We start from the raw sequence: 22,000 nt of genomic DNA, 5'->3' as shown, positions 1-22,000 counted from the left end.
TCAGGACAACATCATCCGCAAACAGCAGAGATGAAATCCTGTGGTTCCCGAAACAGACCCCCTCCGGCCCCTGGCTGCACCTAGAAATTCTGTCCATAAATATAATGAACAGAACCGGTGACAAAGGGCACCCCTGGCGGAGTCCAACATGCACCGGGAACAGGTCTGACTTACTACCGGCAATGCGAACACAGCTCCTACTCCGGTCATACAGGGACCGGACAGCCCTTAGCAAAGAGCCCCGGATCCCATACTCCCAGAGCACCCCCCAAAGGACACCATGAGGGACACAGTCGAATGCCTTCTCCAGGTCCACAAAACACATGTGGACTGGTTGGGCATACTCCCATGAACCCTCGATGGACAGTATAGAGCTGGTCCAGTGTTCCACGACTAGGATGAAAACCACACTGCTCCCCCTGAATCCGAGGTTCGACTATTGGTCGGATTCTCCTCTCCAGTACCCTGGAGTAGACCTTGCCGGGAAGGCTGAGGAGTGTGATTCCCCTGTAATTGGAACACACCCTCCGGTCCCCCTTCTTATACAGAGGGACCACCACCCCAGTCTGCCAGTCCAGTGGTACTGTCCCCGACCGCCATGCGATGTTGCAGAGACGTGTCAGCCAAGACAGTCCCACAACATCCAGAGACTTGAGGTACTCGGGACGGATCTCGTCCACCCCCAGAGCCTTGCCACCGAGGAGTTTGCCAACCACCTGGGTGACTTCAGCCAGGGTGATGGTTGAGTCCGACTCAGGGTCCCCAGTTTCTGCTTCCTCCTCGGAAGACGTGACGTGGGATTGAGGAGATCCTCAAAGTATTCCTTCCACCACCCGACAACATCCCCAGTCGAGGTCAGCAGCTCTCCACCTGCACTGTAAACAGTGTTGGTGAAGCACTGCTTCCCCCTAATGAGGCGTTAGATGGTTAGCCAGAATTTCTTTGAGGCCGTCCGATAGTCCTCCTCCATGGCCTCCCCAAACTCCTCCCAACCTCGAGTTTTTGCATCTGTGACCGCATGAGCCGCGGCACGCTTGGCCCGCCTGTACTCATCGGCTGCCTCAGGAGTCCCACGAGCCAACAAGGCTCAATAGGACTCCTTCTTCAGCTTGACGGCATCCCTTACTTCCGGTGTCCACCACCGGGTTCAGGGATTGCCGCCGAGACAAGCACCGCAGACCTTACGACCACAGCTACGAGTGGCCGCATTGACAATAGAGGTGGAGAACATGGCCCACTCGGATCCCATGTCCCCAGCCTCCCCCGGGATCAGGGAGAAGTTCTCCCGGAGGTGTGAGTTGAAGACCCCTCTGACAGAGGCCTCTGACAGACATTCCCAGCAGACCCTCACGATGCGCTTGGGCCTGCCAGGTCTGTCCGGCTTCCTCCTCCGCCAGCGGATCCAACTCACCACCAGGTGGTGATTGGTTGACAGCTCAGCCCCTCTCTTCACCCGAGTGTCCAAGACATGCGGCCGGAGATCAGATGACATGACAACAAAGTCGATCATCGACCTCTGACCTGGGGTGTCCTGGTGCCACGTGCACTGTTGGACACCCTTGTGCTCGAACATGGTGTTCGTTATGGACAAACTGTGACTCGCACAGAACTCCAATAACAAAGCACCGCTCGGGTTCAGATCAGGGAGGCCGTTCTTCCCAGTCACGCCCCTCCAAGTGTCACTGTCGTTACCCACATGGGCGTTGAAGTCCCCCAGGAGAACAACGGAGTCCCCAGTCGGTGCACTGTCTAGTGCCCCTCCCAGGGACTCCAAGAAGGCCGGGTACTCTGCACTGCAGTTTGACCCGTAGGCCGACACAACAGTGAGAGACCTGTCCACGACCCGAAGGCGCAGGGACGCGACCCTCTCGTTCACCGGGGTGAACCCCAACACGAAGTGGCTGAGCTGTGGGGCAATGAGCAAGCCCACACCAGCTCGCCGCCTCTCCCCGCGGGCAACACCAGAGAAATGGAGAGTCCAGCCCCTCTCAAGGGGTTGGGTTCCAGAGCCCAAGCTGTCGAGGGCGACTATATCTAGTCGGTAATGCTCAACCTCCCGCACAAGCTCAGGCTCCTTCCCCCCAGATGCAGACAAAGTATCCCAATTGAGTGTTCAAGGGAAAGGTGACAGATTTACACAGTACAGCGCTTTATATTGTCCACACACTTTTTTGCTATGCCGCCGGCACATGGACGTGAATCTCCCTGTTGATTGAGTTTAGGAAAAAATTTTACTTTAGCAAAATGTGAGTTGAGAGTCATCGTCTCAAAGTATCCTAGGAATCTGAATTTGATAAAGAAAACAAACACACATACAAAATTGTGGGCATTATGTGGATTTGGGGATTATTGCATGGATAATGAAATAGCTGGTATCTGGTATTCTGCAACTAAATATTTTCACTAGTAACATTCTTCCCATTACTGAGAATGAAAAAACTTATAACATGGAGAAATATAGGCTAATACATCACTTTTTTTATTATGCAATTTAGGTTTTACTTGGGTCTGTTGCTAAGATGTTATGAGTCACAAGAGACATGAACAACTGAATATGACACAAGAGGTTTATTTACAATGGCATTTATATCAACAGAAACAAGCTGACAAGTATTTGGAAATCCAATCTAAAGCATGATATATAGAAGTGTAGCAAACATAACAAAGGTGTGATTCTCAGCTGGCCTTGTAATTTTGTGAGTAAACTTAAAACCATTGCCCAATGTTATTTTTAAAAGTCACAGTCAATAATTATGACTATTGGGTCCCATTAAAAAAACAACAACAAACAATCGACACATTTTTACAGCAGAAAATGTCATCAGCTCCAATAACAGCAGAAAGTCAGTAACAAACTTTAAAAACACCAGACTGCATTAAGATCTTCTGTAGGCCTAGGCTTAAACTTTAATTGTGGCCACCTATTTCCATCCACAACCACAGTTATCACTAAGCAAATAAAATCTATTTACAGGAAGCTGCAGATGTGCACAAAAAAACAAAATAAAAACAAATTTTAAAAATCATATATTTTTTAAAAGAATAAAAACATAATATTTCATCTGCATTTACATGAATGATTCATTACTCTAGACCAGTTCTGTTTTATTCTACAATGTAATGAGCACTTCCACTATTGTTATATTCTGAGAAGAAAATTAATTGAATCAGACAATGGCAAAGCTAGTTTGATGGCATGCATATTTCGCGAAGCATACCTACAAACAATGCATTAAAGACATTACAGCGTACTGTATCATATATAAATACTGCACCAGATGAGATAGATAGAAGAGACAGATAGATTCTCATTCTGCTTCAGGCACTTGACACTTAAATAAAGGTTTTCTGTAGAAAAGCAGCTCATTTTCTTTGGTTCAAAATGGTTCAACATAACAGAAAACCTGCATGGCAGAAATGCATCCGTGTATCAGGTTCTGCATTCTTTGAATGCCTAATCTTAACATATTTATTTTCATTTATTTTTATTTATACAGGGAAAGCACAATGAGAGTACCATGAGCTCCCCTGATAAGGTCATATTACATCCAGAATACAATGTCTATTGTCTAGTATCTAGTACAGCAGTACGAGCTCTAAATTGTCAGTATTAGGTAATGTCATATATTAGTTTAAATATTTTGTAAAATATCTGGGTAATATCAGTGAAGAAAAGCTGCCATTTTGTCAGTTAACTGTGGCCAAGCCCCGGGGTCTAAACATGGCCCTCCAATGAAGTCAATGGCGCATGTCACGATTTTAGCCTTTAGCGAATAGATACATCTGGTCCTGCCCACGGACAGTGCGTAGTTGAGCTACTCCCATAAAACTTTGCACGACGAGAGCGAGCAGAGCAGAGCGAGCATGAAGCAGAAAAGGGAATAATAAATAAACTACAAATGATAAAGTTTATGCTTCCAGGAGCTGCTGAACAGTGTTTTAAACCTGTGGCTTATTCGCGACTCATTCACATCGCTCACATGCTCATTCATGTCATACCACGTGACCGCACTAACCTATGAAAAAAATCCTTTTTGGGCAGGGGGGATTTTTTCGTTGTACTTGAGACAGGTCAAAGCTAGCAATACCCTATACAATTATTTTAATAGATCCATGGCAGTGATCCAATGTTTGGGAAGTTAAAATACTGTGCAGTATCCACACATCAATAACACAAGTTCAAATGTATGCTAGCTAAAGAAAACAGACTACATAAGGGATATACACTCTCATGAAAGTGATCATAAAAAATACTCTTGGATACAGAACCTCAGCACAAATGAAGCTAAAATATTTTTAAATATGGCTTTAGGAACTACTAAAACCGAAATACATGGACCAAATACAAAGACGCCCAAGACAGCTGTGGGTAAGGAATTCAAAATAACCTCTGACAATAAATAACACATTGTATAAAAAGTGTGCTTTTGTTCATATAGTCCAATTTGAAAAAGTGCAAAAATGAAATGCTACCTATAGGTATGAGGGGAACATTCAAGTTACTTATTTGTTCATAGAAAATTTGTGACCAATATGATATTTGTGCCGTTGATATCATTGATTATGACTCATCATCGTCCTCTCCAGGGCCAGTGGGGGAGTCATGCAGAAAGACCTCCTTCTCTGTGGACATGGGCTCTCCTGTTATTGCACTGGACAGTCCAAATGAGTCCGACTTGGACAGCGCTGCTTCAGTGCTGTTCCGAAGGCCATAGCCAAAGTAGATCACTAAACCTGGAGGGAAAGCACAAGTGTGACCTCCAGAGCCCATTCTGTTTGGTGAAGAAAATGATGAAGTGTATTACCTATGGCCATCCATATAGCAAAGCGTATCCATGTCCCTTTGTCCAGCTGCATCATGAGGTACACATTAATGAACATACTAGCTACTGGCACAATCGGCAGTAGTGGCACCTGAAAGAAGAAGTCATTTTTTTGCATTTGTTTTGTTTTTGCACTGCAACATAAACATTTAAATCCAACAACAGAAACTTATTTTCGATGATAAACTGACAGAATAGACAATGAGAACACACAACGGAGAGTGGCTGGCCAAATAGAGGATAAAATGACAATAGGGTTGTAACAGTATCAGCCCTTACCAGTGGCCCTTTACCACCTGGTTATGTTGTTCTGCCAAGCTGACATGCCTTTTCAAGAGGATATGCCGGAACATCAGCGTTGGCAAAAAAAAAACAAAAAACAAAAAAGCTAGCTTGTCGAAATATATACCTGCGTTGATCTGAATTTATTAAATATTTGACATTTTTTCAACATAAGTATGAATTCTAGTTTAACGTCATATTAAAGCATTATTACACAAGGTGTCCTGTAGTGTTCAAAGTTACTTTGGCTTAGGGACAGAGTCGAGCTTTCTAACTCTGTTCCTAACAACCAAATCTTAACCTTAATCATTTCCAAGTCCTAACCTTAACAACCATTTATAGTCCTGTTTTTAAACTTTGTTCTTAAATCGACTGACTCTTTGAATCTGACTATTTAGCAAGAAACAAGCTAAAACAAGCACACATATTTGTAGTTCAGAGCGTGTGAAGAGCGGCCACGTCAACTTGATGGGCACATCAACTCAATTGAACACCGGAAGTAAATTTCCCATAAATTTTTCCCATAGATTAAAAAAAAAAAAAAAAGGGTTTGAAAACGTGCTCAGGCTAATCGGGTACTTTTTAACTAATGACCATAAAATCTATTTACTATTATTTAAATCAGCTTCTGAAACTGTATAAACCTGTAGGATATTAAAACATTTAGCTAATTATAGGTGATAAATGTAATCCTTTGCCACGTCTAAACTCTTAATATTTGCGTTTTTTTGGGGAAATGGGAAATTTACTTCTGGAGTGAACGTTGAACTTCATAGATGTTCATAAGGAGCACTATGTACCTTTTTAGGTGGAATTGGAGAACCTATTGTTTTGCATGGAATGTTTTACAGAATGGCATAAAAACACAATCTCCATGGAGACAACACCACTAAACCAGTATTTTTAAGCAATAAAAAAATGCTTGGAATTTAATAGAACTTTGATAGATAAGTTTATACCATAATGGGGAACATTACAGAAAAAAAAAACATTTTCATAAGGCAAGCAGGTGACTTAAAATTAATCAAAATATTATTATTAAAATTATTCATGCCAATTTTTAGAATACATCAAACTTTAAGCTTCAGGTCCTAAAATACTGGATCATAGGGCTGTGAAATTTTTCCAGTTTTAATTGACAGGACAGCCCCTAGGCAGGAAACAAATCAGTACAACACACAAATGGGAGATTCACTTTCTTTACCTTGAAGGACACTTTTGCTTTGCTCTGTGGCTGCCTCCAGACAATGAAAGTGATGATGAAGCAGATGATGAAGATGGTGCAAAGGAGAGCCAGAGACCAGTGAGCTACTCCTCCTTGAACTGCCACAATCCCAAAGATGCACACCAATACGCCTGCAGGAGTAAGACGCCAACATTAGATAAGAAAAACAAAACTAAAATGAAAACAAAAAAAGCTGCAATTTAGCTTTTCATGCATTATAATTGTTATATTTATTATGCAAGATATTTTATTTTTTTATATTCTCTATTCTACCTTTTTTATTTATGAATTATTTTTGTCTGCCACCTCAGAAAGTAGGTCTCCATGATCGGAGGGTGTATACAGATTTTAGCCCCCAATTCTCGACACAACAACACACACAACTGTTAATGGCACTTAGTTCCCAGTTGTCTTTGTGTTGTTATGTCTACAAATCATGTTAGGGCTGCACAAATTTGAAGAAAAAAAAAAACAAATTGTGATTTTCAATTTGCAATATATGTTTACAATGTGCATTTTGAACCGAATGATACTTTTTAAACAACTCACTCCAGGAGTGAAGTTTAAACTACTGTCTAAATAATTGGAGCCTTAGTGACTTGACGATTGTACCAACTGAAATTTGATATCCTCCAGCCAAGAAGGTGAACTCTGATGTGTGGAATTATTAGGGTTTTGAAAAACAAGACCAACAAGACAATGAGCCACCAATCTGCAGAGGCTGCTGAAAAAAAGTCTTGGCTCCGTGGGCAAACATGAGCAACTTACATGCACATTTACAGACAACCATCCTGCATTGTTTAACAAACTTGAAAAACTGAAACCGAAAATATCCATCGGAAGTAACATACCATGTGAAATAAAACTATTGAATGTAGTTTGTGTTAGTTTGGATTTGTATGAATAATTGTACATGTTTGTGCTGACTTTGCTATCGCTAGGTTAGCACTAGCTGAATAGCACTTTGCACAGCTGATTGCACAGCTTGCTAACAGCGGTGCATGGTTTTACAACCATGAATTAATCTGAATACCTATAATTCACCTTCTTTCTGTGTAAATATCTCATGTTATAACATGAAAACGTGCAGCTTATATTCAAGTGTGGATTATATATGTACAAAATGTATTTTCTTTTTAAATTCAGCTGGTGCAGCCTATATTCAGGTGCGATCAATAGTCCGAAATTTATGGTAATTGATGTTTTAGTGACTGTAAACTCTGATCCTACCTTTAATCAAGATTATTTTGGTCAAAATAATCGTGAGTCTAAATTTTTATATTGCCCTATCCCTACATACTACAATGTTGGCCTGTTTTTGAACTGAAAATAACTAATCAGATATTCATCTAGATTGTACAATGCATGTTTGTGTTGTAGTTTTGACCTAGCAGACTGGTGCAGATGTTGACCACAGATCCGGACTGGCGGGAAGGCTCGTGGTTGGGAGGGGAGAGCAGGTTCTTGAGTGTGAGGCCGTCGCTAGGCAACATGTTTGTTGTGCTCTCCATCACAGACTCCGCTCCGTCCGCCTCGTCCTCCTGCGTACTGGCCATTTCGTATGCCAAACTGGGCTGCTCGGGTTGGTACCTGGGTGACATACAATATAGAGAAGTGGGACTTTTACTATCCCATAGTCAATGTATTTGCAGTTACGGAAATAACGAAGTATGAACCATGAAATCTACAATACAACTCCAGCTAGGCCTGAGCAATCAATGGAATTATTTATTTGTACATGCATCTTGACAGAATAGGTTACAAATCAAAATCATGAGCTTGGATATTTTTAAATTAGTCTACAGCCAATTGTTGCCATAACACTATATGATTTGGAGATCTCAGACTTTGGAGGAATACACTTGACCTAGTTCATAAAACCTACTACTTAAAGACATATTCATTAGCTAGAGAATACAAAATTTAATAGGAATTTGTGAGTTAAATATGATGGAAACGTAGGGCTTTGCAAAATTTCTTGTGTTTTAAATTGAAAACAAAATTATAATGCTGTTACATGCTCAAAAGCAGACAATTTCGCATAATATCTTTTCATTCACGAACATGTATCAGGCCATGTAGTGTAGCATCAGATACCTGAGTACCAGCACACAGGCAGCCACCAGTGTGTATGCCAGCAGAGTGCCAATGGACATCAGGTCCACCAGGTCCTTCAGGTCAAATAGGAAAGCCATCACCGCTGCAGAGAACAGACATTGTTTATTTAAGGACATTTTGCCAAGAGCCATGTTTTTGAACACATACACATCAGGACTCCAGTGTGCCTGATTAAATAATATAGAACACACTTCAATTATTGTTTTAATTGACAACTAAAAGAAAAAAATATTATTCTTTCATTGTGCCCTCACCTCTGACCAGACGCTAAAGCTAAAGCCAGTCAAAGCTGCAGAGGCTGAGGTCATGCTCTGGTGCACACATCTAAATGCACCACAGAGATCATAAGTTTGGCTTTTTCATGTTTGTGAAAGACACACTGTATTTATCTTTAAAGTGAAGCATCAAACCTGCACATCCTCCACACTGTGTTTAGTTACTCAAATGAGGCTACTGATGCATGAGGTGAAAAAGAAAACTAGACTAGACCAAAAAAGACATCAAACTGAAAGTAAGGTCTTACTTTGCACTTACTATAGTGAACTGTAAAGATCCTTAAAAGCACAGACCTCTCACTCTGACTAGTTTTGAAGCCAATATTTATTTCATAGATTTTTATTAATTAAATTTACTGGCTTCTAATTCATTTTATTACTTAAAGCAAAGGTGCATTTTCAATGTTATTTGATCAAATAAACAATTTTGAATAGATAAAAATAGTCACTGTTGAAATATTATTTATGAATGAATCTGGTTAAAAGTAACTAAGCAAGTTATTTATTTAGCCCTTAAAGCTGAAGCATTTTAAGGACAAAAAATTACGTTGGCTTAAATAAGCAGTGGGTTTTGGTACACCCAAGTGAGAATCTTAGGTGCACCAGTGCACCCAAATCAAATCATTAGTCTGGAGTCCTGCACATATAACATATATTACATCTTGTTAATCATATTAACTCCATTTGAAACTGCGATACAGAAGCAGGGCCGCACCTAAACCTCCACCTGCTCCTCTCCAACGAGCCACAGCTCTCCTCAACCACACATCTAATTACCCAGAAGCCCTATTTATACAGGCCTATCACCACAACACCATCTTGTCAGAAATCTCTCGACCCCTCCCTCTCTCCCCGTGTCTCCTTTTTGTCTTTCAACCTTAAGGCATCACAGTCAATAAAGGGGAATCAGCTGGGACAACCACCTGAGACAGCTCCTGTCCTGATTTTACTCAGCCACAACATCTGTCCATATCTTCTATCAGGAAATATTTTCATTATACACTGTTGTTGTAGCATGGTCCTTGCGAGTGAAATAACAACACAACACTGACAACAAAGATAATCTTTGTACCATCCTCCTTCCACAAGAGGGCACTGTTTGACCTCATATTCAGCTACCTACCAGACAACAGCCCAGCCACCATGGTAGCGATGATGGGGGTCTTCCTCTCGCTGACCCGCGACAGGAGCGAGAAGAGCAGGCCGTCACGAGCCATAGCAAAGATAATGCGAGGCAGAGGAAACATGGAGCCAAGGAGGCTGAGCCGCACAGGAGGAGGCACACATTTACATAGGCTGGAATATGTCATCAGCTCTGGGCTCACAGGGACTCAGCGGTATTCAGACTTGGTCAATAACTGGTGTTGTACCATTGTAGTGTGGTCTACTCTTTTGCAATTCCACAAAGTAGATATTTCTAAAATTCAAACAATATGCCACACCTAAGGCACCAATTACTTTATGCCTACTTTATGTCCATACATGTTTATATGGAGAGTCATGACTTATAAGTTTCATTAATTCATGTATCTCCTCAATTTCACTTTATATATATACTTTATTTATATATATACTTTATTTATATATATACTTTATTTATATATATACATATATATACATATATATATACATATATATATACATATATATATACATATATATATATATATATATATATATATATATATATATATATATATATATATATATATATATATATATATATATATATAAACAATAGAAATCCTATTCCATAGAATATTCTATAGAATAGACCCCCAGAATAGACTGTGACTGGGTGCTGAATCCCTGTGCTCCAGCAGAGGTACAGGGTGCAGAGGGCTCCCTGTGTGTTAGTGGTTCAGAGCCAGCCTCACCTGCCACCACACCAGATGCCACTGTGGCTGTTAGGGGGGTTTTGGTGCGTGGGCTGATTTTAGCCAGACATTTGAAGAGCAGGCCATCCTCTGCCATGGCCCAGATCACGCGGGGCATTGGGAACATAGAGCCTAGTAGACTAGTGAGGGAGAGATAGACACACCACATGCACATTAGTACATCATAATATTTATACTGTCATTTTAAAATCATACTACTAAAGGAAACTCAATGGTAAAATGGTCAAAAGAAGAGCTAACAAAAATACATTGTTTACATACAATTGCATCTTTGTGTTTAAGAAAATGAAAAACAGAGCATGAACAAACAAACAAAAATCACAAATAAATGACTGTCATAACACAGAGATGAAAAAAGTAATCTGTCAGATACTATAATCTACGATTAATTATTAAGTTCCATGCAAACATTAATAAAATGTTTAGATTTAAAAAATAATTATATGAACTAGAAGCAGATTGTTTAGAATCCAGAGCAACTGAAGGCCAATAAGCTCTGCTGATATTTTTGGGCCAATGCGTAGGGCCAATTTTGATTATTTTCCCCAAATTGGGTACTTAAAATACAAACTCACCCACAGCCCCTTTTTACCACAGACCTATAAGAGCTGTGTAGTCACGTTTTGTGCAGTAATCTCCACACATTAAAGTCTTAAAATAAAGTCTTGTGTGTACTCTTTAGGCAGCAGGTCGACCAAAACAAAATCAGCTGGAGCTGGAGATTTAAGGCAGATGACCTAAAAATGAAAATATTTCCTGATATATTGACCAAGCGATATATTGGTCAACTAGTTTAATTGATCTATCACTGGTTAGACTAAGCTGGTTCATTAGCTGGTATATCTTGTTAAATCAAAAAGTCACTTATCGAGGCAACTGGTAACTGTCACAGTTTGTCACATTTTTTTTTGGAGGTCCCATATTACAGCAACAGCGATCACCAGATCAGATCCAAGTGGCTCTGAGCACCATCACATAAACCATGTAAAAGATTTGTTAACAATATTATCTTATTAAACATATTAGAGACATTCATAGAACATTTACAATTTGTCAGCCTTGGTTTAGCATTAGCCATGTTGTTTACATACAGGTGAATTCAGCTGGAACGTCCAGAATAACCCAATTCCCAGTTGCCTGGAGTGCAGCAGTAGTATAATTATGCCCTAAAGTCTAGGAGTGAATATTTTTAGTCTATCACCTCTCATGCCAAGTAGTGTAACATATGCTTACCTGGTGGACAGTGCGCACAGAGAGCCAATGGCGACAGCATATGTAGCCCCCTCCCAGCCCACATATTTGAAGGCGACGGGAAGAGGGCTGTTCTTGTCCAGCATATAGTAGGGCATCATCACGGTGAGGGCAGCAGATACGCCAAAATAAGCCACAAAGCAGATGAGGAGAGAGGCCACTATCCCAATGGGAATGGCCCTCTGAGGGTTCTTCACCTCTTCCCCTAAATGATGAAAGAAAGGTAAAATACCATGCTAATAATAAGATGACTTACTCGTAAGAAAAAATAAGTAAATTAAATTACCCAACATATGTGAGCTTTAACTGGCACTAACTGGTCTTGTGTACGGTCATGAAATTCTGATTGAAAGCAGTAGTATAATTATGCCCTATAGTCTAGGAGTGAATGCCCTATAGTCTGGAGTGAATATTTTCAGTCTGTCACCATGCCAAGTAGTGTAACATATGCTTACCTGGTGGACAGTGCGCACAGAGAGAGCACTTTACATTTTTTATTGCGACTGCAATAAAAAATGTAAAAAAAAATCATATCAAAAAGCATGACTGGTGAATACAACATTAGAGTGCAAAAGCACGCTGATAATTAGTTAATTATAATTAGTTCTGTGTTCTGAGATTTTGCTTCAAACAGTCGCCCATGAAACTAGTGAGAAGTGTCATGTAATGTCGGTCATTTTGAAAAAATAAAAGATAAAATTCTAAACTAGTCAAAACTACAATTATATTTTAAGTCTGAGCAGGACATGCATGCAGAAACAACATTCCATGTACCTGTGGTAGCTATGCAGTCAAAGCCCACAAAGGCGTAGAAGCAAGTGGCAGCTCCAGACAACACTCCCTGTAGACCAAAAGGCATGAAGCCACCCTGGCCCAGGTTCTTCTCTGTGGCTACCACGCTGGAAATACTGCACACAACAGAGTTACTGGGGAAGACTTGTGTTCAGTTTTACATAAAATGTGTGCAGTGATTTTGAATATTTAATTAGATGTCTGATGCCCTCAGCTGGGAACAGAGGACATCTGAGCGAGTTTGTATGTATGTGTGTATGTTTATGTGTGTGGTGTGTGTGTACATTTATTATGTATGTATGTATACATTTATTAGGGATGGGATGATATACGATAATATCACTAATCGCAAAAAAAAAAAAAAAAAAAAAGTCTGCAATTAACAATTTGTGGCATTTTTTAATAATCGTGAAAATCACACATGGTTACAATTGCCTTTACGGCACCAGACTGCTTGATGTTTGCAGTTTCAATACAATGCTTAGATGTTAGTTCTGGTGTTTGCCCACAGGGGAGGGGGGCTCTGTCATAGCAATGAAACTTGCTAGCTCCTGTGCCTATTCTGAATTGGAGATGGTTCTTCAACACCGTCAGTCACCGCGTGCAGGTAATCGATCTAGAGCCCAGTGACAGCGCACATTTACACATGTGGACAAAATTGTTGGTACCCTTCGGTTAATGAAAGAAAAACTTACAATGGTCACAGAAATAACTTGAATCTGACAAAAGTAATAATAAATAAAAATTCTATGAAATTTAACTAATGAAACTCCGACATTGCTTTTCAACCATGCTTCAACAGAATTAGTTAAAAAAATAAACTCATGAAACAGTCCTGGACAAAAATGATGGTACCCCTAGAAAAGACTGAAAATAATGTGACCAAAGGGACATGTTAATCCAAGGTGTGTTCACTAATTAGCATCACAGGTGTCTACAATCTTGTAACCAGTCAGTGGGCCTATATAGGGCTACAGGTAGTCACTGTGTTTGGTGACATGGTGTGTACCACACTCAACATGGACCAGAGGAAGCAAAGGAAAGAGCTGTCTCAGGAGATTAGAAAGAAAATTATAGACAAACATGTTAAATTTAAAGGCTATAAGACCATCTCCAAGCAGCTTGCTGTTCCTGTGACTACAGTTACACATATTATTCAGAAATTTAAGATCCACTGGACTGTAGCCAACGTCCCTGGACGGGGCTGCAGGAGGAAAATTGATGACAAATCAAAGAGACGGATAATACGAATGGCAACAAAAGAGCCGACAAAAACTTCTAAAGAGAATAAAGGTGAACTTAAGGAATATCAGTGCCAGATCGCACCATCCATTGTAGTTTGAGCCAAAGTGGACTTGATGGGCGATGACCAAGGAGGACACCATTGTTGAAAGCAAATCATAAAAAAGCCAGATTGGAATTTGCCAAACTACATGTTGACAAGCCACAAAGCTTCTGGGAGAATGTCCTATGGACGGATGAGACAAAAATGGAATTTTTGCCAAGGCACATCAGCTATGTTCACAGATGGAAAAATTAAGAATATCAAGAAAAGAACACCGCCCCTACTGTGAAACATGGAGGAGGCTCTGTTATGTTCTGGGGCTGCTTTGCTGCATCTGGCATAGGGTGTCTTCAATCTGTGCAGGGTACAATGAAATCTAAAGACTATCAAGGGATTCTAGAGAGAAATTTGCTGGCCAGTGTCAGAAAGCTTGGTCTCAGACACAGGTCATGGGTCTTGCAACAGGACAATGACCCAAAACACACAGCTAAAAACACCCAAGAAGGGTTAGAGGAAAACATTGGACTATTCTAAAGTGGCCTTCTATGAGCAATGACCTAAATCATATTAAATAATCCTATTGTGAGTTTTTCTTTCATTACCAATAAATCAGATTACATTCAAACTCATGTTAAACTGGAGTCAGCACACACCTGTCACCAATTTAAGTGCCTCTGATCAACCCCAAATAAAGGTCAGCTGTTCTAGTAGACTTTTCCTGACATTTTTGTAGCCACATCTTCCTGCACAAGCCATGGTCCGCAGAGCTTCAAAAGCATCAGAGGGATCTCATTATTCAAAGCTCTCAGTCAGGTGAAGGCTACAAAAGAATAGAATTTCCAAGGAATTAAACATACCATGGAACGCAGTGAAGACCGTCATCATCAAGTGGAGAAAACATGGCACAACAGTGACATTACCAAGAACAGGACGTCCATCCGAAGTTGATAAGACGAGAAGAAAACTAATCATGGAGGCTGCCAAGAGGCCGACAGCAACACTGAAGGAGCTGCAGGAATTTATGGCAAGTACTGGCTGTGTAGTACATGTGACAACAATCTCCCGTCTTCTTCATATGTCTGGGCTATGGGGTAGGCAGGCAAGACGGAAGCCTTATCTTACAAAGAAAAACATCCAAGCCTGGCTTGATTTTGCAAAAAGACATCTGCGATCTCCAAACGCATGTGGGAAAATGTGTTATGGTCTGATGAAACCAAGGTTGAACTTTTTGAACATAATTCCAAAAGGTATATTTGGCGCAAAAACAATACTGCTCGTCACTAAAATAACACCATACCTACAGTGAAACTGGAACTGGGGCCTTAGTCAGGGTGGAGGGAATTATGAACATTTCCAAATACCAGTCAGTGTTGGCATAAAACCTTCGGCCTTCTGTTAGAAAGCTGAAGATGAAGAGGAACTTCATCTTTCAGCACGACAATGACCCAAAGCACACATCTAAATCAACAAAAGAATGGCTTCACCGGAATAAGATTGAGGTTTTGGAATGGGCCAGCCAGAGTCCAGACCTGAATCCCATTGAACCCCTGTGGGGTGATCTGAAGAGGGCTATGCACAGGAGATTGCCCTAGCAATCTGTCAGATTTGGAGCAGTTTTGCAAAGAGTGGGCAAATATTACCATCAAGATGTGCCACACTGATTGGCTCCTACTCCAGAAGACTGAATGTTGCAGCACCTTTGGCTTTCATTACAGCAAAGTATTAGTTTAAGGGTGTGCATATTTATGCCACCAGGTTATTTTAAGTTTTTTAATTTCTATTTTTCCCCTTTAAAGTTTTCAGTTTGTTTTTCAATTGCATTGTAAAGGATAAATGTCACATTAAAGGTGGAAAAAGTTGTGAAATGATTTGTCTTGCTGTCATTATTTTACATGACAAAAACCTGGCATTTGAACAGGGGTGTGTAGATGTTTTATATCCATTGTACCTATAACCTCACCCATGCACACAGATGAGATGGTACTGTGTGCACATCTTACATTTTTACCTACAATAATGCAAACTGCGGAATAAAACACCTTTCAATCAATAGACGAACGAAGTCTAATTCATACAGCTAAACACAAATATGCAAGAGCGCATGGTTTGAATGTGCACTATGTGTACAGAGGGCTAACGATTACACACGATATAGTTTACCTACAATTATATCAATAGCAGATAGCACGCTTACCGATCAAGAACAGCATCCAATCCATCAAAAAATAAGGTCCTCTACTCCTGAGTCCATGGCCATCTTCACTCTTTGCCACGAACCGCACCGGGTCAGAAATGCCTCTAGTATAACTTGTACAAACACCGAGTGTCCTTGATCGCGTACTTACTTTTTTGTCCATTTCGTCATCTTTATAACGCAAAAGAAAATTGTGTAAAATGCGCACGCATTACGCACGGATTTCTGGATCCAGACGGCTTCGTTTACGCACTTGTCAAGCTCCGTCTGTTTACGGAAAAGCATAGCATGCCATATATCGTTGTGTTACACTGCTCATTGGCTGTAAGTGTATAATGTAATAGGTTGATTCCACAAGGGGGAGAGTGGGGCGTAAACTTTGTCATCTGTAGCACTGATTCGCTGTCTGGGCTCCAGCAACACACAACCCCCACCTTATTGGCCAACATTGGTGCCAATCAGAAACTAACACATGTGTTTAGCACTGAAGAACAAAGTTGGAGCTGTTAAAAGTTTATTATGCCTGAAATCAACAAAAGAAATGCAAAAAAATGACAGAGTAGATTTCATGTTTGGAATACTTTCCTGCAGCAGATTGCACATGGATCTAGTTTATTTTGTGGACATCATTTCTTCACTGGATTATAATCTCTGGACCGCTACGGAATGAATGAGACTTTTTGGGAATGCGTTGATATTTGACAGAACCAGAACTCTCAAGTTAAGTGAAGTCCAAATCCAAATTTTTGGCTTTTCTGTAAAAACGGCTTTCCTGTCAGCACTGTGGTGACTGCAGGTGAAAATGGTTTGCATATTCACAAAGCCAAGCACCGTAGCTTTCATTTGATGTGTAGATTGTTTGTGTGGGTGACTCAGAAGTATATGTACATTGCTGTAGAATTGTAAAGTAGGGGTGACAGCCATAATTATCGCAATATTGTTAATCGTGATTATTTTGGTCAAAAATAATCGTGAGTCTAAATTTTAATATCACCCCATCCCTAATTTTTATATATAATCTATATAAATCCATATAAACACACACACACATTCGAGTCAGGTGAATTTGAAAACATGCTGTAGCTCTTCTTGAAGCTTTACAAACATCCATGTTTATGTTGTGCGTAAAACTCCATCCACTCCAGCAGGTGCTGTTTTTCCCTATTCCTTATTTAATTAAGGTGTATGTTGGACATGTGGTAAAAAATAAGTGCATTTATACTGCCATAGCAAACTTTGAATGTATAATGCAGAACTGTTGCTGAGGTACATGTAGTTCATACTGCGTATCAGGAGACTCCAGTTGGACCTACTTTGAGCTGAAGTTGTGGTTGGTACCATTGAGAATTTCTTCAGGGTTGATCTTCCAGTTTTTCAGGTCTCCTTTCACCAGGCCTGAGATAATGACAAACAGCAGCACCAGCACGTTGACACAGGTGAAGACTTTGTTTACCAAGGCCGACTCCTTCACTCCGAATGCAAGCAGCCCTGTAAAGTCATATCAATAGTAAGAGAAAATGTGTGTGATAGGATTGGGAAGAACAGAACTGGAGAAACGCTGTAATGTATTGCACACTAACTATTCAATGGGAGTATTGCAACCTGTTTTTCCTCATTTGAGATGTTATTGGTTTGCCTGCAAAGTTACTCAGTATGGCATTTAACTTTATCTTTCTTTCATTTAATCAGTTATAGTCCAATGAGGTTCATCTGGTCTTCCATTAATTTATTTGAATGGGTTCTTTATTCAGACCAAGGTAATTTTTTTCATATCTTATAGGTATTTTTGTTGTTAAAAATACACTCAAAAACATGGATTCTTACTGTGTATGGGCTTGTCTCTCCACACACTGGACCTGTAACTAGGCCTGATATGTATGCATGATTAGTACATTTCCAGGAAGATAAGTTTAGTGCCATTCTGTGGAACATTCCAAGAATCTCCTTTAGAGAGAATCAGGTGGCGAATCCTCTAGCAGAAAGTGTACCTTTACCTTTGCAAGGAAAATGTGTCTTGTTATACAAGATAAATTAAGATAAGTGTTGTAATCACTTTAATTTGTTATGTGATAATGAAATATTTAGCTCCTAAATATATAAAGTATTATCTAATCTAATCTAATCTAATCTAATCTTATTCTGTTGTGTTAAGTGTTAACCTGTTAGTCCAAGGATGATGAAGACAGCAAACATGTCGGGGTACTCTGCTAACACTCCTGGATGGTTCATGCTCATGTGCTGTCTGAAGAACTCCTCAATGTGATGTCCAATCAGCTTATCGAACGTGGCACTCCAGGCCCGCGCCACGCTGGAGGTGCCTGCAAGGAAGGGGATGGAACATACCTGCGGTGATGGGGAGCTTTGGTATCCAGGTTTACCATCAACAGCGATAATTATGTGAAATACATTTTTTTTGGGAATATTATTTGTGAATGTTATTTTTCCCATTTTTATTATAACATGAAATGTATTTGCAGAAATGTAGAAGCAGAAACTGGGGACCCAGAGGCGGACTCGTCCATCACCCTGGCTGAAGTCACTGAGGTGGTTGGCAAGCTCCTCGGTGGCAAGGCTCCGGGGGTGTACGAGATCCGTCCTGAGTACCTCAAGTCTCTGGATGTTGTGGGTCTGTCTTGGCTGACACGTCTCTGCAACATCACGTGGCGGTTGGGGATAGTACCTGTGGAATGGCAGACCGGGGTGGTGGTCCCTCTGTATAAGAAGGGGGACCGGAAGGTGTGTTCCAATTACAGGAGAATCACACTCCTCAGCCTTCCCAGTAAGGTCTATTCCAGGGTACTGGAGAGGAGAATCCGACCGATAGTCGAACCTCGGATTCAGGAGGAGCAGTGTGGTTTTCGTCCTGGTCGTGGAACACTGGACCAGCTCTATACTCTCCATCGGGTCCTCGAGGGTTCATGGGAGTATGCCCAATCAGTCCACATGTGTTTTGTGGATCTGGAGAAGGCATTCGACTGTGTCCCTCGTGGTGTCCTTTGGGGGGTGTTCTGGGAGTATGGGGTCCGGGGCTCTTTGCTAAGGGCTGTCCGGTCCCTGTATGACCAGAGAAGGAGCTGTGTTCGCATTGCCGGCAGTAAGTCAGACCTGTTCCCGGTGCATGTTGGACTACGCCAGGGCTGCCCTTTGTCACCGGTTCTGTTCATTATATTTATGGACAGAATTTCTAGGCGCAGCCAGGGGCCGGAGGGGGTCTGGTTTGGGAACCACAGGATTTCATCTCTGCTATTTGCAGATGATGTTGTCCTGATGGCTTCTTCGAGCCAGGACCTGCAACAGGCACTGGGGCGGTTTGCAGCCGAGTGTGAAGCGGCTGGGATGAGAATCAGCTCCTCCAAATCCGAGGCCATGGTTCTCGACCGGAAAAAGGTGGTTTGCTCTCTCCGGGTGGGTGGTGAGTCTCTGCCCCAAGTGGAGGAGTTCAAGTATCTCGGGGTCTTGTTCACGAGGGAAGGATGAAGCGGGAGATTGACAGGCAGATCGGTGCAGCGTCTGCAGTGATGCGGTCGCTGTATCGGTCCGTTGTGGTGAAGAAGGAGCTGAGCCCAAAGGCGAAGCTCTCGATTTACCGGTACCTACCCTCACCTATGGTCATGAGCTCTAGGTAATGACCGAAAGGACAAGATCGTGGATACAAGCGGCTGAAATGGGTTTCCTCTGCAGAGTACTGGGCGCACCCTTAGGGATAGGGTGAGGAGCTCGGTCACACGGGAGGAGCTCAGAGTAGAGCCGCTGCTCCTACACATTGAGAGGAACCAGTTGAGGTGGCTCGGGCATCTGCTCAGGATGCCTCCTGGACGCCTCCCTAGGGAGGTGTTCTGGGCATGTCCCACCGGGAGGAGGCCCCGGGGAAGACCCAGGACACGCTGGAGGGACTATGTCTCTCGGCTGGCCTGGGAACGTCTTGGGGTCCCACCGGAGGAGCTGGAGGACGTGTCCGGGGTGAGGGAAGTCTGGGAGTCCCTGCTTAGACTGCTGCCCCCGCGACCCGGCCCCGGATAAGCGGAAGAAAATGGATGGATGGATGAAATATATTTGTAGTTTACAAAACTGTTAAAGCACTACGAAGTAACACAAACAACATTTTCAATAAAAGTAGAGCTGATTATTTCATTCAAGTTACTTGCAATTAATCAATTATTGAAATAACATCAACTATTTAAATCATGTAATAGTTATTTGGACAAAACACAGGCTCCAACAGCTGCCATGTGCTGTGAAAAAAAGATGTGTTTTTGATGAAAAAATATTTTGTATTCCGTTATGATGTCTCGAGCAGCATCTCTTGAGATTCTTGTGTCGAATTAAGTGAAAAGCTCACAGGCCTTTCACAATCTAAACAGCTAATCAATTAAAAGTTTATCGTTAGCTGCAGCCCGATTTGAAATTTCGATACATAGAAACTGTATATCATATCGTACTCCATCATACCCCAGCTGTTCTCTCCTGCAGTGTACATTCACAAAACACAGCTTTAGCTCCCTAATTCCCTTGTCTTCACTGTCTTACCAATCACATAGGAGAGGATGAGGTTCCAGCCAGTGATGAAGGCCCACAACTCTCCCACAGTCACATAGCTGTACAGATACGCCGAGCCCGTTTTGGGGACTCGTGCTCCGAACTCTGCATAGCACAGTCCGGCCAGCACAGAGGCCAGAGCGGCAATGAGGAAGGACAGGACAATGGCAGGTCCAGAGCTGTCCCGGGCCACTGCTCCTGCCAACACATACACCCCTGCCCCCAGGGTACTGCCCACGCCCAGGGCCACCAGGTCAAACGTGTTGAGGCATCGGGAGAGCCGCGACTCCTCCGCGTTGCAGTCCACCACCTTCACACGCAGCAGCTGCTTCCCAATGTTCTTCAAGGTTGCCACAATCATTCTGGCTCTCCTCCTAGTGCAAAGAGCTATGTAGACAAGTTACCTGTTGGCAATAAGTGCAAGGATGTCATTACATTTAAAAGAAACTGTACACAGTGTTGGAAAGAGTACTGAAAATTTTTACTTGAGTAAATGATTAGTCAAGTAACTGTACTTTTATTTAAGTACAAATACTGCTGCCAAATTTGTACGCTGGGTGACATGGGGAAAAAAAAAAGAATAAATTTTTTTTCCTCATATAGATCGATCTTTTTTATTTAATTTTGTATTTTCAAAAACAAAATTAAAATGGCTTGGTATCAACTTCAATACAGACTTTTAATTTGTGCCATTTAACCCAAAAAATGTACACATTTCTTCCTGAACTCTGCTCCAAATGATTTTACTAACAGAGGACTGGCTTTGGACCTCTCAGTTTGAAAACCCTGACAATTAGACATGACTCAATCACAATCTCTTAACTGCCCAGCCCCACTCAGCAATCCTCAAGTTAAACATAGAACAACAAACATAGAACACACAACTATATAAAAGGTCTTGTACTTACCAATTCACTCAATAAACTTATATTAGTCTTTCTCTCTTTTCTTCTTTCTCTCTCTACTTTAGTTCCAACACTATCCTATTGTGTATTATACTTGGCCTGAACTACACCACTGGGAGTTAGCATGTGTGGGGGTGGGAGAGGGGCCGGAGCCACGTGCTCTCCCCACCTCAAAGCAGACCATTCAGGTGTCCCTACACAAATAGCCCTGGTCAGCCCCCCAGCAGCTGTGATGACGCTCCCCTCACTTTCCACAACTTCATTAGCGGCATTGTTTGGGTGCTCAAAACGTACCTCCGGCACCACTATACTATACTATACTACTTTTATCATTTACCCAACCTTCCATCCATAGGCCTGTCAACATAATCACTATCGACTTGTTGTATATATGAAAGCTGGAACAATATATTTTG

The 22,000-nt window shown here is 41.6% G+C and overlaps 1 protein-coding gene across 1 annotated transcript in view; it reads right to left on the bottom strand.

Annotated features, from left to right (window-relative positions):
- Positions 1-2,554: 2,554 nt before the first annotated feature.
- The window catches only part of LOC117380352 (high affinity cationic amino acid transporter 1), a 35,266-nt gene continuing 15,820 nt past the window's right edge, over positions 2,555-22,000 (bottom strand). Inside the window, exons 2-12 of the mRNA XM_033977149.2 lie at positions 20,671-21,083; positions 18,303-18,461; positions 17,457-17,631; positions 12,647-12,780; positions 11,855-12,077; positions 10,601-10,740; positions 8,428-8,530; positions 7,718-7,920; positions 6,310-6,461; positions 4,806-4,914; positions 2,555-4,734 (exon numbers count right to left, since the gene is read on the bottom strand). Coding sequence (XP_033833040.1) covers positions 4,562-4,734; positions 4,806-4,914; positions 6,310-6,461; positions 7,718-7,920; positions 8,428-8,530; positions 10,601-10,740; positions 11,855-12,077; positions 12,647-12,780; positions 17,457-17,631; positions 18,303-18,461; positions 20,671-21,040 — 1,941 coding nt within the window. The 5' untranslated portion in view covers positions 21,041-21,083 and the 3' untranslated portion in view covers positions 2,555-4,561. The remainder of the gene's footprint in view (positions 4,735-4,805; positions 4,915-6,309; positions 6,462-7,717; positions 7,921-8,427; positions 8,531-10,600; positions 10,741-11,854; positions 12,078-12,646; positions 12,781-17,456; positions 17,632-18,302; positions 18,462-20,670; positions 21,084-22,000) is intronic.

This window comes from Periophthalmus magnuspinnatus, chromosome 13, assembly GCF_009829125.3.
Source record: "Periophthalmus magnuspinnatus isolate fPerMag1 chromosome 13, fPerMag1.2.pri, whole genome shotgun sequence".
Taxonomy (NCBI): domain Eukaryota; kingdom Metazoa; phylum Chordata; class Actinopteri; order Gobiiformes; family Gobiidae; genus Periophthalmus; species Periophthalmus magnuspinnatus.
This window is presented reverse-complemented; position numbering and strand designations above follow the sequence as displayed.